Below are 19,224 nucleotides of genomic sequence, written 5' to 3'. Positions count from 1 at the left end.
TTCACAAATGCCTGTTTAGGAATAGCCCATTAAGTAATTTTAATATTGCCTCCTCCCAAGAGCCAGCCTATTGGTTGTATCAGGTTTGAGGGTTCTTAAGAAGTGGACTGAGGAAGGAGGCATTATGTTTTCAAGAAGCGATGTACAGCACACTGCTTACCTTTTGAAACCAGCTATAGTATGTCTACATTGCACAGAGAAACCCAAAAACCCAGAAACCCAGTGATAACATTGCTGGGCCAAAAATATGGTGTGTAACTAACATGGAAAGGTTTTAATTCAAAATTTGCATTTGTTTGTAGATGAAGGGAGAAGGGAGAAACCAAGGAGGCAATATACAGTATCTCACAAAAGTGAGTACACCCCTCACATTTTTGTAAAAAATGTATTATACCCAGGGGCGGACTGACCATTGCGCCACTCGGGCACTGCCCGAGGGCCCCGTGCCACTAGGGGGCCCCATCAGGGTTGCCAGCCTCAGTAAAACCAGGGACAGTATGTAAAAATCTGTGTTTTTTTTACATCTCTCTCTGAAATGTCCCTTACCGACATCCTTTTGGTCTAAAAATCCTTAGATTATAGCTACCCCACCTCTCCAGTACCTACCTGTCTGATTGCCTGGGGGCCCCATAATCTCCTATTGCCCGGGGGCCCCATGAGTTGTCAGTCCGCCCCTGATTATACCTCTTCATGTGACAATACTAAAGAAGTGACACTTTGCTACAATGTAAAGTAGTGAGTGTACAGCTTGTATAACAGTGTAAATTTGCTGTCCCCTCAAAATAACTAATCACACAGCCATTAATGTCTAAACTGCTGGCAAAAAAAGTGAGTACACCCCTAAGTGAAAATGTCCAAATTGGGTCCAATTAGCCATTTTCCCTTTCTGGGGTCATGTGACTCGTCGGTGTTACAAGGAGGTCTCAGGTGTGAATGGGGAGCTGGTGTGTTCAATTTGGTGTTATCGCTCTCACTCTCTCATTCTGGTCACTGGAAGTTCAATAGTTACATAATAGGTGAGGTTGAAAAACACACAAGTCCAAGTCCAAGTGTGTGATTATATGTCAGTATTACCTTGTATATCCCTGTATGTTGCGGTCGTTCAGGTGCTTATTTAATAGTTTTCTTAAACTATTGATACCTCCAGCTGAAACCACCGCCTGTGGAAGGAAATTTCACATCCTTGCCACTCTTACAGTAAAGAACCATCTACGTAGTTTAAGGTTAAACCTTTTTTCTCCTAATTTTAATGAGTGGCCACGTGTCTTATTTAACTCCCTACTGCGAAAACGTTTTATCCCTATTGTGGGGTTCACCAGTACGGTATTTGTAAATTGAAATCATATACCCTCTCAAGCTTCTCTTCCCCAGAGAGAATAAGTTCACTGCTCGCAACCTTTCTCCAGACCCTTTATTAGCTTTGTTGCCCTTCTTTGTATTCGCTCCATTTTCAGTACATCCTTCCTGAGGACTGGTGCACAAAACTAGACAGCATACTCCAGGTGAGGCCAGACCAAAGTCTTGTAGAGTGGGAGAATTACCGTTTTATCTTTTGAGTTAATCCTCTTTTTAATGCATGCCAATATTCTGTTTTCTTTGTTAGCAGCTTGGCAATGCATGCCATTTCTGAGCCTATCATCTACTAGGACCCCCAGGTCCTTTTCCATGCTAGATGGATCTAGATCCTAGATAACCCTCGTCAACCCAACTTATTCGAATCTTAAAACTATAATAACAATTCATGCAAACCGCTTTTTTTTTCCAATGCGTGCGTTCCAATGTACTGTCAAGAGTGAAATAAAGCTCTCCTGCAGTAAAATGCATATGTTCACTTTGAGCTTTACCATTCCTCTGCATTATATAAAAGTTGAACTAAAGTGATATTTTATTCAGCAGGCTTTCTTGATTATATTTTGCAGTAAGTACATAAGGGTGTACAATTCACGTAAACATTAGGTTAGGCCGTTAGGATAATGTACAAGGAAATGCATTTTTTTGCAAATTTTTATTTATTTTTTCCCAATAAAAACCAAGGAAATTTAAATATTAGAATCCAAATCTGCTACCAAAATAAATCCCTATCTGTCCCCCAAAAAATGATCTACAATACATATGCGTAATTAATACAACACCAAATAAAAAAATAAAAAAAACGCTCTGGAACTAAAGAGGGTTTAGAAAAAAAAATGCCCAGGAACTCAAGTGAGTAAAATGAGGTATTTTTGGTTTTCACATTCATATAGAAACAAGAGTTTTGCTAGTGAATGTTAGCTTGGGTTGGAAGTGAAAATTATGACATGCATTGGTCAGTTTTAATTTCAGAAACACAACACACTAAAGCCTTCGCCGCCCATTTGTGCACAAATAAACACCCAAATCTTCAAAAATTGCAGGTTAGACCACTGTCCCAAAGTGACAAGAAATCTGAATTCTACAGTTGTCACCAGAACAGGAGGTGAGGGACATTTTCCAATGGGGCCACCTGTTCCATTGACAACTGATACTGCTTCTTGTCATATCTCCAGGGAAAGAAGTGAAGGAAGATCTCTAAAACCGAATACATAGGACATATAAAAGAAAAAAGAAACCTGGCAGGGATTCCAACTATGCAAAACCCCAAAAAAGAGTCTAGCTATAGATAGCCTTTAAAGTCTGGTCTGATTACAAAACTCTAATGCCGCGTACACACGATCGGAATTCTCATCGGAAAAAGCTCTGATGGTTTTCCCCGACGGAATTCCGACAGGAATTCGGCTCAAGCTGTCTTACCTACACACGGTTAATCCAAAAGTATAACGCTGTGATGTACAACATGTACGACGGGACTAGAAAAAGGAAGTTCAATAGCCAGTAGCCAATAGCTTCTGTCTCGTAGTTGAATCTGAGTATGCGTGATTTTTGGTGTGTCGGAATTGCATACACACGATCGGAATTTCCGATAGAAAGTTTTTCCGTCTGGAAAATTGAGAACATGCTATAAATTTTTGGCTGGCGGAAATTCGGACAGCTAAATTCCGATGGAGCATACACACGGTAGCATTTTCCAATGAAAAGCTCTCATCAGTCTTTTTCTGGCCGGAATTCCGATCGTGTGGTCACGGCATTAGGGGGAGATTTGCAAAAATTGGATGGTGCAAAATCTGGTGCAGATCTGTCGAGAAACCAATCAGCATCCAGATTTTCCTTATAAAGCTTATGCAGGCCATATGTGGTCGAATTTCGAACAAATTTTCTTTTCAAAATCAGAAAGTTCGTTTTTTTGTGATCCGATGATGCCACCATTGATTTTCGAAATTCGGCCGACCAAGCCTTCAATTTCACCTCATGTTGCTACAGAAAAGAATTTTCATGACTGGGAATCTTCTTTTCTCTCCGTAAATGTTCTTTTCTTATTACATTTCTCGCACGATTCTCCCATTATTGATTAGAATATCATTAGTTTTTCAATTTACAACATGTCCGATTCCTCAAATTTGATTTCGACACAAAAATCGGCTGTTGCTGCAGCCCACTAATGGTGCGAAATTCATAAAAAAATTCTTAGATACGATTTTCGAAAGAAAATTCTTTCGAAATTCGAACCGTGTATGGCCGGCATTAATTGAACAAGCTGACTTTAGAAGCTGATTGGCTATCAAGCACACCTGCACCTGAGCCTGAGTGCTCTAGTTTTAGTAAATACCCCCCCCCCCCTTACCATCCAAGACAAAGTCATTTTACCTTTTGTAAATCTAGAAATGATACTTCAGTCTCTTTTAACTTTTCTCTTAGGATTTGTTCTTTGGCAGATATTAATGACTCCTCACTTTCTAGTTGTTCGATATCCTGCTCCAATCTATAAACACAGTAGAAAGAATATATGTTAACAAGATTAAACTATACACCCATTTAATAGACAGTCAAACTATATATGTGTGCATTATTAACAGATATTTTAACACTCAATGGTTGCATTACCATCACATAAATAAACCAACCTTGGCAGTACTTTACAAGGCAATAAAAGAAACTAAGATAAATCAATGGCAATCAATGCAATCATGTACACAATCAGAATGTAATGTATTAAGTATTCATTACAAATTGACTCTAACAGTGGTTAAAGAGACGCTGGTTTAAAAAAAAGAACATTCTATTCAAGTATGGGTTCTTAACTCACAAATGTGCCTTTTATTACTCCAAGCCTCCTCCAAATTTCTGAATTCCTTTTCATTTGCTGCTGTTATCGAAATTCTTGTTAGAGGGTATCTAGGTTAATTGTCCGTGGTCACACTGTATATAGGAACGTAGCCACCAGTGGTGGTCTATAATACATGGCATAGGGGCGCCTCCCCCCTATCCTTGCGAATAAATATTCGCTATTATCACACTAATTCTCCTCCAGGCCAATTAGGAAGCGGGTCCTGAGACCCATTTCCCGATTGGCCAAAAGGAGAAGCAGTTCTATTGGTCTAGGAGGAGGAGGGGGGAGGAAGAGGGAGGAGACGCATGGCGGCCGTGATGCAGAGGAGGAGACGCAGGGGAAGCCACCAACCATCATCTAGAGGGAAGTGCTGCCCGTGCCATAGATGGGGTAAGTAGAGGGCTGGTAACTGATCGACTGGAGGGGGGGGGGTGTCTGTGGGTTCATTGTTTGACATTGTTTGCTATAGAGCAGTGAAAATGACTACCACTAACTTGCAGCACCTGGTTTTCCAAATACAAGGAAGTGAGAAGGAAAAGAAAAGGTTCAGAAGCTCATAGAGAACTTTACAAGGAGGCAGTAAGAAAAAAATTCCTGAAAAATTTATTACAGGGTCATTACAGGGTCAAGTAGAACTAAAGGCTTTTTTTCCTTTTTTGATAGATTAACCGGTTCCCGATCAGCGCACGCCGATGTACGTCATCAGAATGGCACGGGCAGGCATATTGACGTACAGGTACGTCCAATCTTCAATGCCGCCCTGCCATCGCAAGCGCGCCGCCGGCGGCGCGCTTGCGTGTTGGTCGGAACCCCGTGAGTCTGGTCATGGGTCCCGCGGACTCGATCGCCGCGGGCATACCCGCGATCATCTCACGGGGTGGCTGAATGAAGAAATGCCGTTGTAAACAGCATTTCTCCATTCTGCCTAGCAACTAGTGACGCTGATCTCTGCTCCGTGTGATTGGATCAGTGTTCACTAAATGAAAGCCCAACCCCCCACAGTTAGTAGCACACCCCTAGGAACACTTAACCCCTACACTGCCACCCACTGGTTAACCGATTGCTGTATAACTGACAATGATCCCAAAAATGTGTCAAAAAAAATGTCGCAGTTACAATAAAAATCGCTGATCGCCGCCATTACTAGTAAAAAAAATAATAATAAAAAATGATTAATAACAATGCCATAAAACTATCCCTATTTTGTAAACTCTATAACTTCTGCGCAAACCAATCAATAATCGCTTATTGCGATTTTTTTACCAAAAATATGTAGAATACGTATCGGTCTAAACTGAGGGAAAAAAAATGTTTTTTTATATATTTTTGGGGGATATTTATTATAACAAAAAGTAAAAAATAATGCGTTTTTTTCAAAATTGTCGCTCTATTTTTGTTTATAGCGCAAAAAATAAAAACCGAAGGGGTGATCAAATACCACCAAAAGAAAGCTCTATTTGTGGGAAAAAAAGGACGTCAATTTTGTTTGGGAGCCACGTCGCACGACCGCGCAATTGTCAGTTAAAGCGACGCAGTGCCGAATCGCAAAAAGTGGTCTGGTCTTTGACCAGCAAAATGGTCCGGTCTGTAAGTGGTTAAAGGAGGGTCATAACTCCTGTTAGTTTTATGTTGTCATCTGTGTTCCATTGGGCAGATTTACCTGCATTTCCTGTCCCATAGCCATAACAGGAAGTTAGAGGAAATTCCTCCAAAGTGAGGGAATCCCTGGTTGTCACCAGAACTTGTGTCCCCATTGGAAGATTTCCCCTTTATTACTGTTCTAGTGTAAACCCACATTTTGGGATTTATTATACTTTCACTTTTAATGATAATGGTAAACAGGACAAATAGAGAGGGTCAATCTCCCTAATGGGGGCAGAGGTAGCAATAAAAACCTGGCAGGTGTTCTAATACCTCTCCACTATGTCCAAAGCAAATTTTTTGGGGGATTTTACACTTTTTTTGATGTTACACTTTAACCACTTCCTGTCCGCCATAAAGCAATATGACATGCGTGAACTGGTTCTGTCATCCTGACCGGACGTCATATGACGTAATCAGGATCGGTGGTGCAGCGTGTCAGTCTCACACACCACAACTCCGATGTGAACAGGAAAAGCTGTGTATCAGCTTTTTCTCCATTGTGTCTGACAAAAGCGAGTAGAGGAGAGCTGATCGCTGCTCTCCTGATGGGGGGGAGGGGGGTCTGCGCTGATTTATTATCAGCACAGCCCCCCGAAGATACCCACCCAGGACCACCAGGGATGTCACCAGGACCACCAGGGATACCCACCACTTGTGACCACCAGGTATGCCACCCATGGCCCCCAGGGATGCCAATCAGTGCCCACAAATGAGGCCAATCAGTGCCCACAAATGATGCCAATCAGTGCCCATCACTAATGCCTGCCAGTGCATCCTCATCAGTGATGCCCATCAGTGCCATTTATCAGTGTCCATCAGTGTCACCCATCAGTGCCACCTATTAGTGCCTATCAGTGCTGCCTTTCAGTGCCCATCAATGTCACCTATGAGTGCCCATCAGTGCTGCCCATCAGTGCCCATCGGTGCCGCATAGTGCCCGTCATCAGTGCCCATCAGTGCCACCTTATCAGTGCCCATCAGGGAAGGAGAAAAGGTACTTATTTACTAAATGTTATAACAGTAACAAAGAAAAACTTTTTTTTTTCAAAATTTTTAGTATTTGATTACCCCAGAGGTGATTAAATACCACCAAAAGAAACCTCTATTTGTGAGTACAAAATTTGAAAAATTCTGTTTGGGTACAGTGTAGCATGACTGCGCAATTTCTCATTTAAAAAGCGACAGCGCTGAAAGCTGAAAATTGGCTTGGGCAGGAAGGGGGGAAAGTGTCTGGTATTGAAGTGGTTAAGTGGATGTGTATGGATAATTTTTCGAGAAGAGGACATCATTTAGTGTCACTTGAAAGACTAAAGTCCAAAACAGCTTGTTAGTTTTGGATAGAATTAGAAAAAGGAAACCCTGTAATCAGTATTTTTGCAGCATTTTCCTTAATGAGAAAATTTTTTTTTTCAATCTGCTGAACTAAATACGAAAACAACGAAAGTTTAATGTGCTTATATTCTGCTCTTATCATCTCTCTGCTGCCTGTCTTTACTCTGGGACACAGCAAGTGGCAATCCGCTACGTGTGGCAGGTGACGTTGTGGAAGGTGGCAATCCGCTACGTGTGGGAGGTGACGTTGTGGCAAGTAACAATCTGCAACGTGCGGATCGGTGGCTTAGTGGCAAGTCACAATCCACAACATGTGGCAGGTGGCATCGTGGCATCCGCAATGTGTGATGTCGTGGCAAGTGACAATCCGCAATGTGTGGCAGGTGACATTGTGGCAAGTGACAATCCGCAACATGTGGCAAGTGGCGTTGTGGCAAATGACAATTCGCAACATGTGGCAATGGGCAATCCGCATATGGTGACAGGAGACGCGGCAAGTGACAATCCGCATCTGAAGGCAGGTGATGTTGGCAAGTGACAGGCGATGTTGGCAAGTGACACAATCAGGACCCCCAATGATTCTGCATTATGGTGAGTTTAACTATTTTATTAACATAACAATGTAATAATAGAAATTTTGCACTTCAATAATTCTTTTTGCAATACTGTGTTTCTAACTGGGGGGGATGGGACTGACTGGAGGAGGAGAGAGATCTCTGTTCCTAATCAATAGGAACAGCAGATCTCCCTCTCCTCCCCTATCAGAATGGGGATCTGTCTGTTTACATTGACAGATCCCTGTTCTGGCTCTCTGTGGAGCGATCACAGGTGGCTGGCTGACATCAAGGCCGCCGACCACGCACAGGTCCTTTTATACTCCTATATACATGTATAGAGCCATGACAGGCCCTCTTTATACTTCTACATACATGTATAGAGCCATGACAGGTCCTCTTTATACTCCTACATACATGTATTGAGCCGTGACAAGTCCTGCAACACTCCTATGCCCATGTATAGAGCCCTGACAGGTCCTTTTATACTCCTATATATATGTATAGAGCCATGACCGGTCCTCTTTATACTCCTACATACATGAATAGAGCCATAAGAGGTCCTTTTTATAGAGCCATGACAGGTCCTCTTTATATTCCTACATACATGTATTGAGCCATGACACATCCTTTTACACTCCTATACACATGTATAGAGCCATGACAAGTTCTTTTTTTACTCTTACATACATGTATAGAGCCATGACAGGTTCTCTTTATACTCCTTTATACATGTATAGAGCCATGACAGGGCCTCTTTATTCTCCTATATCCATGTATAGAGCCATGACAGGTCCTCTTTATACTCCTATACATGTATACAATCATGACAGGTCCTTTTATACTCCTACATACATGTATAGAGACATAACAGGTCCTCTTTATACTTTTATATACACGTATAATGCCATGATCGGTCCTCATTATACTCTTATACATGAATAGAGCCATAACAGGTCCTTTTTATAGAGCAATGACAGGTCCTCTTTATATTCCTATATACATGTATTGAGCCATGACACATCCTTCTATACTCCTATACACATGTATAGAGCCATGACAAGTCCTCTTTATACTCCTACATACATGTATAGTGCCATGACAGGTCCTCTTTATACTCCTATATACATGTATAGAGTCATGACAGGTCATCTTTACACTTATATATACACGTATAGTGCCATGACAGGTCCTCTTTATACTCCCAAACATGAATAGTGCCATAACAGGTCCTTTTTATACTCCTATACATGTAAACAACCATAACAGGTTGTCCTATATACATGTATAGAGCCATGACAGATCCACTTTAGTTATCATGATATAAAATAATGGCTGTGGGGGCATTTGGGTGGGCGTGATTTTTTTTTTTTTTTGGGGGGGGGGGGGGCAGCATTTCATTCTTGGTACCAGGCAGCACAAGGTCTTGGGTCGGCCTTGCGTATACTGTAGTTAGTACAGTGGCTCCGACCTGAGCTGCCAATTTTAACGAAAAAAAAACTGAATGTGTACTAGACTTTAGGCTGAGGGGTAAAAACCTAGATAATGCTGGATATTCCCCCATAGAAAAAAAATGTTTTGCTATGTGCCTCCTTCACACCACAATGTTGTGTTTATATATGCTGCAGTGAGCTGTGTTAAAATGCAACCTGTCTGCATTTTAACGCAGCTCAATGCACATGAACGCATGTAAATATAATGCAGCTGAAACTGAAAATAAAAAAAATGAATTGCCATTATTACTTTGACCCCTTCAAGGACCTGTCACTTCACAACAGAGAATAAGAAAATGCTTCTCAATGTGCATAGAGATGCAACATAACGCATTGGGTGCCAAAATGCATCTTAAATGCACATTTACACACATGCATTTTCAGTGCATTATGGTGAATGCAGTATGTGCAGTATGGTATTCAAGGACCCTATGGGGTGGATTTACTAAAGGCAAATAGATTGTGCACTTTGCAAAGTGCAGTTGATACAGAGCTTAGTAAATAAGCATATGCTTCGAGTTTATGTTTGTGGGACAGAGTGCAGTAAATGTGGAGTATTTTGGGACTTTAAATATACTTTAGATGCACACTTACCATGCAAAAAGAAAAATGATCCTATATCATACAGTTTGTATAAAAATCATTTTTTATTACATACAATAAAAACATAAAAACACATATTGTTGTCTGTGAAATACCATACAAAGATAAGCGCATTAAATCTTCTGAGAAGGTCAACGCATTTCGCGGATCATCCTCTTGATCAGGACCAACCGAACTGGGTGTATTGAAAACACGTAAATCACAGACAGTTAAAAACAAATCTACAATAAAGCAAAAAGGAAGAAAAATGAGCAACAGCATAAATATAAAAATTATACTCAGATAAATGTGATAACCTGCTCTGTACCAACAACTTATGAATAGGCTGTATTTTTTGCTGTTGCTCATTTTTCTTTTTTTATGCTTTATTGTAGATTTGTTTTGAACTGTCTGTGATTTACGTGTTTTCAATACACCCAATTCGGTTGGTCCTGATGAAGCAGATAAATGCCATAAATCTATCCCCTATTTCGTAGACGCAATAACTTTTGCGCAAGGCAATCTATATACGCTTATTGCAATTTTTTTTACCAAAAATATGTAGACAAATACATATTGGGCTATACTGTGGAAGAAATTAGTTTTTTTTTATATATATATTTTTTGGGGATATTTATTTTAGTAAAAAGTCAAAAATATTGCTTTTTTTCTAAATTGCCGCTCTTTTTTTGTTTATAGTGCAAAATAACCCCCGTGTCTTATGAAGTTTTTTTTTAGAAAATAAGAGTTAATGTGGTTTCACTGTTTGCACATGCACTGTCTTTGATATATTAATAAAATATTCCTTCTGTTAAAAAAGAAAAGAAAAGAAGAGTTACTAACAGTACAATAGAGTACCCAAGATACTGCAGATCAAGGAAAGACAATAACTGTTCCAGCTGTTGATAAGTATGATGTCATTTTTGCTAGATCATAATAAGAGGTTTTTAAATAAGAACAAAGCAGTGTTTTTACAGATAGCAGAAGACTGTTGAACATAGCCTGGAAATAACTTCCTTCCTGATATGTGCAATAACAAATGAAGATATTTTGTTTTCTTCCTTGGATTGAAAATGATATTTTGACAAGGGTATAGGAAACATTAAAAATTTCCTGACTGCGGTTTTTCAAGATGTTTTAATGGTAAAATACAAATATTGTTGGAAAGCAAAGCTTTTGAACAAGAATATTATTAGGCCTGATCTTCTACAAGAGTCACACTAAAGCCGCGTACACATGATCGTGTTTTCCGACAGGAAATGTGTGATGACAGGCTGTTGGCGGAAAATCCGACCATTTGTATGCTCCATCGGACAATTGTTGTCAGATTTTTCGCGGACAAATGTTGGATGGCAGGCTTTAAAATTTTCCGCAGACAAATGTCTGTTGTCGGATTTTCCGAGTGTACACAAGCCCGTCAGTTAAAAGTACAAACAAGCATGCTCGGAAGCAAGGACAAGTCAGAAGCGTTCGGTCTTCTAAATTATCGTTCCTAATAGAGAATTAACACTCGTGACACGGCAAATGGTGAAATCTCTAAATGCAGTGCACATTCTCTTCTTCTTTATTTAATGGGATAATAATCAAGCTGCTTTGCTAGTGATAGTGATGGAGTTATGGCAAATGTATTTAAATTTTTATTTTTGGGCAAGTTACCACAACATCATTATCCTGTAGTTTTAAGATCAAAGATACAAGTATGTTGGTGTTCCTTGTCAATTTTACATTGTATTTTTTTAAATGTAACTGCCTACTCCCAAACTGTCATTTGAAGTAAAACACATAGCCAAGTATTATTTTACACAATTTTTTTATTGTGCATTAAAAAAAGAAAACAAATAAAATTAGACATGCTATCTGCCAATAGAAATTAACCAAAAAGTGCATTCTATGCATCCAAAATTATAGAAAATATACCAAATGAATTCATTATTCAAACAAAAAATAAAATAAAAGCCTCATGCATGTGCTTCTTAATATAGGGGGTCAACAATGCCAATAGTTGGTGAAAGCAGGGGTCCTTCATCTGGAGATAATTCCAAAAATCATCCAGATTATTCTCCTGGAGCTCCCACAGCAAAGGCATATGACACAATTGGTCACGATTAACCCCCCTGACGGTATTCCCGAGTCTGACTCGGGGTGGATTTTTTATACCAAGAGCGGTATCCCCGAGTCAGACTCGGGACTGCATCGCTGGATCCAGGAGGAGGTTTACTTACCTTCTCCCTCGGATCCAGCGTTGTCTCCCCGCTGTACGAGCGAGCCGTGTCTCGCTCGATGCATTACATCGCCGATCTCTGTGCCCTGCGAGCGTTGCGACGCACGGGCACGGAGATCAGCGCCAAATTCAAAAAGTGAAACAAACAGTAAACATACAGTATAATGTAATCTTACAGATTACATTGCTGTATGTAAATATTTCACATCCCCGTTGTCCCTAGTGGTCTGCCCAGTGTCCTGCATGCAGTTTTATATAATAAAAACTGTTCTTTATGCCTGGAAACTGGAGATTGCCCATAGCAACCAAAACTGTCCCTTTACATCAAAAATGGTTTTAGACCAGCTAGAAAACAGCGATAATAAATTAGAATCACTCGCAGAATTGAGCGATAGCGATTTGTGGGGAGATCCGTCATCAAATACTGAAAAGTAATGACAGTGACAATTCTGCAACTGAGCAAATTTCAGTGTTTTTGATTTGATTACATTATTGAATAATTTTTATTATTGTTATATTATTATTTGGTACAATTATTTATAATGATTTATTATATTATAATTTATGATTTAATTTTTCAAACTTTATCATACCCGGGATGTCTGCTAGACTCTGGTTTGGACAGATTTAAGAGAGTTATTCCTAAGAATTGCAGGACTACAATATAAAACGCCAAATTTTCATGCAAAATAATGGTACCGCTTTTAGCACCTAAAATCCGAAATAATCGTACCGCCAGGGAGGTTAATAAAGCAACCATTTTTTGGTCCAAGAAACCCTCCTCCTCCTGTTCCTGGACTGGATATGGGTCAAAGCAATAACTCCAAGGCCAATAATAAATAACACGTTATCTCCTCTGATTCCGCAACATGGCTGGTTGATGAACGGCCGTTCAGAAACGAACTGAAAAGCGTGAATTGAAACGCCCTAAATGAAAAGCGCTAAATGAAAAGCGCAAAATGAAAAGTGCAAATCAACACTCACCAAACTTCTACTAACATGAAATTAGCAGAAGGAGCCCAAAGGGTGGCACTAAAGAACTGAAAAAATACATAGTACGTCACTACGTTCGTGTTTGTTGGCCAACAATTCCTTGCCGTTTGTATGCAAGACAAGTTCCTGGCCAATGTCCTTCGGACAAAAGTCCAAAGATTTTGTCTGCTGAAAATCCGATCATGTGTACGGGGCTTTAGGCTCCATGCACACTGGCATAAAAAATTTTGCTTCTACAGGAGTTTTGTGTTCTGCCTGTAGAAGCAGCTCAATGTTATCCTATGTGTCCATGCACATTAGGACGATTAGAGGCATATTTTGAGCTCAAAGTTTAGAGGCAGGAGAAAAAAACTTCTGGTTTCTGATTGGAGCTCACTGGCAGAAAAAACTTAAAACTCTACTAAACTCGTCAAGACTTTGAACAAAAAATGCTCTATATGAGTGTTTTTTTACTCCCAAGAGAACAGACGTTTTTTTAAGCCCAGTGTGCATGGAGCCTGAAGCTTTTTTATTACACCACACAATGGCCATGCTTTCAGTATTTAAAGTAAAAGTAATTTGCCCTTGTCCAGCCCCTGCAAACTCCTCAGTACAAACTTGTCTCCTTACACAGTCCAGATATATGTTTAGCTGGTTTAGATCATGAGCTCCAGGATTTTTTTCCCACTGCATATAGAAGAATAATAGGGATGTCTCAAAATATGGGACATGCTCTGAAGGTAGACCCATTATTCCCCATAAGAGTTAAATGAACATGCACAGGACAGTTCAAAAAACATCGCCATACTGTAGTAGCCAGCTCCAGACACCGGCTTGTACTTTCTGATGTCTTTACAGAACACCATTGGACCCGTGAATTGTTGGGTACTCTGAAGAAAAAGCAGCCAGGCGCCATGGTCACTAGTTTTGGTGCAATGCCTCCTACCCCTGATCCCTCTCTATTGGGCCACCATGATGAAGTGTGGCCTCATTAACCAAAAGCAAGACATGGCAGAAGGGCAGTGGGGGCTATTCACTGTTCTGTCATCTGATGGAGAAATTGCAAATTCCATATTTCATATTAAAACTGCATATTGTCTCACATATCTAAGGAAGCAAGCCTTCAAAGTCTAGTTACTTTAGATGACTTCAAGCTATGGGAATGTCATTGTAAACTGACTATATGAACAAGCCAGCCCACTAATCTCCATTCAGGAATTTTCCTTGGAAGGTAATTTGCTCCAATGGGGGTGGGTTGGCCATTCCTTACACACAAGCCCTATATACCACAGTTATGACTTGGAACATTTAGTCTCATATCAGAGCTTTCTATCATTCATGCATTTGTGATCATCTGCCATGCCGTATAAGTAGGTGGGACTCATGGGGAAACAACATCTTTAGTTAAAGCGTAACTCCACTTTTGTTGATAAAAAAACATTCCCCTCTGGGTGATCTATGAACATTGCAAGGATTATAACAACTTTTGTTATTCTGAAGAAATCTGTTTGTTCCTCTGTGCCTGGGTGGGTCTAATGGGAGTGGTTTCATAATTATCAGTCAGCTGTACACCTGCACAGCACTAATGAGGAAATCTGCTGGACTTGCATCCCTTTAGACGTGTTCCTATTGATACCCCATCTCACCAAAAAATAATTTTTTGCTTCAGGGGATGCCTGAAATCTGACTTGTATCTTAGGCAGACTTCTGGGAAAATTGGAGAGCCAATCACAAAAGCAGGAAATTATGTTTCTGGGGGGTAGTCAGTACAAATTCTGTGTACAGAACAACTCCAGGTAGCCATATTGCATTGCATTTACAGAAAATTACAGCGGCTACAGTTTGAAAAGAAAAGGTAATTTTTAATAACATTCAAATACAATATGACTTGTGTCGCAATTGTATATGCTATATTATTTTTTCTTTATTTGCTATTTTTTTCTCCTCACGAAAGTGGAGTTACCTTTTAAGTATTCTTGATATGTTTTCTAATATTACTTATCTGTATATGTCATTACTTAATTAAATGTACTTATACTGTAAGTAATTGTGTGATTTCTCTTTGCACAAATCGAATACAATCTCAAAAACATAAACTACCACGTCATCAGGGCACCAAACTTTTCCTTGGATTTTAATTTGGCTGCAGGTTCACTTTAAAATGCAGTGGTTATTTATATCTGAGTTTCGATTATCAGCCTTCAGTCAGACAAGTAACATAAAGCAATACCTCATACTTTGCAAATCATAATGCTTTTGATTGAAAAAAATGGACACAGCAGCGGGGCTCGGGGGCATTGGACAGAGGGGAGGGGCCAGAAGCATAGGCGGGGAACCCAAAAAGAGGAGGTCTGCAGCTGCTCAGTGCAATTCCATTTTTTTTTATTTACCTTTACAATCACTTTAAGCGCAGTATCACATTGGCACGTGTGTATCAGAAAAAAAAATTACACAAAGAAAACTGGGTCCCAGGACCACAGACAATTGAAGAGCAATGGCACCTGCAGTTCAAAGAAATGGCATACTGGTGCTCGGGTTCCCTAATACAATTAAATGTCAGTATTGAGTTATAAAAACATACTAACAGCTAGGGTCTTTAAACAGTGGGGTTGATTTACTAAAGGTAAAAAGACTGTGCAGTTGCACTCACTTTACCCAACATTAGAGAATGTAGTGAAGCTTCACTTTGTAAAGAATACCCAAACCGATACAAGGAAATTAAAATTACAGCATTTTTGCTTGCGTGTGATTAGATGATGGAAATCAGCAGAGCTTCACCACATTCACTGAGCTATGAAGAAATAAGTGCAGTTGCACTTGCAAACTGCACAGTCTACTTGCCTTTAGTAAATCAACCCCAAAGATACAACTGACACTCAAGAGTCCCACTGAAGTGACACACTGGCACTTAGTCCCTTAAAGGGAACTGCAGTGACACACTGACAATTGGACTTCCACAATAGCATGCAGTTACATATGAATTCGATTTATAATAACCAACATTCAAGCTATTTCTGAAACTCTTTTGCCTTGTGTGAATAGGTCTAAGCGTATATTAACTGCAACAGGGCATGACAGAAAACAACAGTGTCAAAAATCCCCTATATAAAATAGTGATTTTTTTTTTGTCAATGCATTCTTATTCAAAATGGGGCAGTTTACATTGCATATGAGAACCACGTTAAGCATAACATTACAAACAGGAAGAACAACCAGCAGCAAGGAATGCAATATAAGGAAATACATCATACAACAGTATACAGTATAATCATATAATTTATCAACTCGAACTATGACAGCTGCAGCTTACTACATTTTTCTTGTCCAATATATATTGCATTACTTCATCAGCTAAAAAAAAGATCCAGGTAAGGGTTTATAACTAGTGATGGACGAACTTCCGACGGGACGTTTCGCGAACGCGAAACGCGAACGGACACAAACGTTCGCGAAAACGACCGTTCGCCGCGGGCTCCATTGACTTCAATGGGAGGCGAATTTCGCAAACCTTTAGGTCGAATTTGCGGCCACGGGGTAATTATTAGGGGGTAGCACGTAGTCCCACCACCTGGACAATAGCATAATACATGTATGAGGTGAATTTGGGATCGATAACTACAAGCATTTTTTTTTTATTTGGGAAATTGTTCTGACAATTCAGGACTATGGAGCTAATGAAGGCAATGGAGGAGAGGGAAGGTCAGGGACCAGGGTAGGCAAACAAGAGGGTGCAGGAGATACAGAGCACTGACAGCAGCACCGTAATACAGAGCACTGACATCAGCACCGTGACATACAGCGCTGACAGCAGCTCCGTGACATACAGCGCTGACAGCAGCTCCGTGACATACAGCGCTGACAGCAGCTCCGTGACATACAGCGCTGACAGCAGCTCCGTGACATACAGCGCTGACAGCAGCTCCGTGACATACAGCGCTGACAGCAGCACCGTGACATACAGCGCTGACAGCAGCTCCGTGACATACAGCGCTGACAGCAGCTCCGTGACATACAGCGCTGACAGCAGCTCCGTGACATACAGCACTGACAGCAGCTCCGTGACATACAGCGCTGACAGCAGCTCCGTGACATACAGCGCTGACAGCAGCACCGTGACATACAGCGCTGACAGCAGCTCCGTGACATACAGCGCTGACAGCAGCTCCGTGACATACAGCGCTGACAGCAGCTCCGTGACATACAGCGCTGACAGCAGCTCCGTGACATACAGCGCTGACAGCAGCTCCGTGACATACAGCGCTGACAGCAGCACCGTGACATACAGCGCTGACAGCAGCTCCGTGACATACAGCGCTGACAGCAGCTCCGTGACATACAGCGCTGACAGCAGCTCCGTGACATACAGCACTGACAGCAGCTCCGTGACATACAGCGCTGACAGCAGCTCCGTGACATACAGCGCTGACAGCAGCACCGTGACATACAGCGCTGACAGCAGCTCCGTGACATACAGCGCTGACAGCAGCTCCGTGACATACAGCGCTGACAGCAGCTCCGTGACATACAGCGCTGACAGCAGCTCCGTGACATACAGCGCTGACAGCAGCTCCGTGACATACAGCGCTGACAGCAGCTCCGTGACATACAGCGCTGACAGCAGCTCCGTGACATACAGCGCTGACAGCAGCTCCGTGACATACAGCGCTGACAGCAGCTCCGTGACATACAGCGCTGACAGCAGCTCCGTGACATACAGCGCTGACAGCAGCTCCGTGACATACAGCGCTGACAGCAGCTCCGTGACATACAGCGCTGACAGCAGCACCGTAAGCAGCCCCAGGAGGAAGTCAGCACAGCACAGGGATGGTGTGATCCCCTCATAATAAGAACCCCCAGGAGGAAGTCAGCACAGCACAGGGATGGTGGGAGCCCCTCATAATAAGAACACCCAGGAGGAAGTCAGCACAGCACAGGGATGGTGGGAACCCCTCATAATAAGCAGCCCCAGTAGAAATATGACACCGCTCAACCTCTTCAAAGAGGAGGGTAGGGGCATATAGTACGGTGTGCTTTTTTGGGTCAGGGAAGTGAGCCAAATGAATTAAGAAGGTCTGTGTGCTTGATTCCAAAAATTGTTTATAGACATATACATGGTCTACTGATCACATGTGTTGAATTCCTCCGAGATCCATGCCTCATTCATTTTTAGAAATGTGAGGTAGTTAACACTGTGGTGAGCTAGGCGAGTACGCTTATCGGTCACAATCCCCCCTGCTGCGCTGAACGTCCTTTCGGACAGGACACTGGATGAGGGGCAAGCCAACAGTTCGATTGCAAATTGGGCAAGCTCTGGCCAGAGGTCAAGCCTGCCCACCCAGTAGTCTAGGGGTTCATCACTCCTCAGAGCGTCCACATCGGCCGTTAACCCAATGTAGTCGGACACCTGACGGTCTAGGCGTTCCCTGATGCTGGATCCGGATGACACCTGTCGATGGGTCGGCTGAAAGAATGACCTCATATCCGAAGTCACCAACACATCTTCAAACCGGCCTCTTCTTGCAGGCGCTGTTGGATTGGTACCCGCAAATCCTTCTCTGGGAGTGGGAATTGCTCCTCTGCCAGCGCACGCAAAAGCAGAATGCAGCATTTCTCGAAGCAAGGCCTGGAAGTGCTGCATTCTGACAGCCCTCTGCGACGGCGGTAACATTTCCGCCATTTTGTGTTTGTACCGGGGGTCTAAGTACGTTGCCACCCAGTACTGGTCCTTGACCCTCATGCTTTTTATACGGGGGTCCCTATTAAAACACTGGAGCATGAAGGCCCCCATTTGCACTAAAGTGGAAGCGGTGTGGTGGCCTGGCTCCTGCTCATCATCCAGGATAATGTCGTCCTCTTCATTCTCCTCTCCCCATCCTCGCACAACAGGGATCCCAGAAAGGTTTAAAGCATGCTCTTCTTGCTCCTGCTCATCCGCCCCGGCACCATCCTCCTCTGACTCCTCATCAGACTCCTGTTGTTGACTTGTCTCAGATAGAGTAGCCCCCCCTGGGAATTCATCCAGCATTGCGACTTCCTCATCTTCCCGCTCCTGCTCCTCCACAGCCTGATCAATGACACGACGCAATGCACGCTCCAGAAAGAAGGCATAAGGTACCATGTCACTGATGGCGCCATGGCTGCGACTGACCAGTTTGGTGATCTCCTCAAATGGCCGCAGAAGTCTGCATGTGTCGCGCATGAGCAGCCACTGGCGCGGTGAAAAAAAACCCAGCTCCCCAGAAC

At 42.0% G+C, this 19,224-nt stretch overlaps 1 protein-coding gene across 1 annotated transcript in view; it reads right to left on the bottom strand.

Annotated features, from left to right (window-relative positions):
* The window catches only part of PALM2AKAP2 (PALM2 and AKAP2 fusion), a 113,922-nt gene that overhangs the window by 22,719 nt on the left and 71,979 nt on the right, over positions 1-19,224 (bottom strand). Inside the window, exon 3 of the mRNA XM_077475314.1 lies at positions 3,721-3,835. Coding sequence (XP_077331440.1) covers positions 3,721-3,835 — 115 coding nt within the window. The remainder of the gene's footprint in view (positions 1-3,720; positions 3,836-19,224) is intronic.

The sequence above is a fragment of the Lithobates pipiens genome, unplaced genomic scaffold (assembly GCF_037356315.1).
Source record: "Lithobates pipiens isolate NorthernLeopardFrog02 unplaced genomic scaffold, aLitPip1_a1.2 Scaffold_13, whole genome shotgun sequence".
NCBI classification, from domain to species: domain Eukaryota; kingdom Metazoa; phylum Chordata; class Amphibia; order Anura; family Ranidae; genus Lithobates; species Lithobates pipiens.
This window is presented reverse-complemented; position numbering and strand designations above follow the sequence as displayed.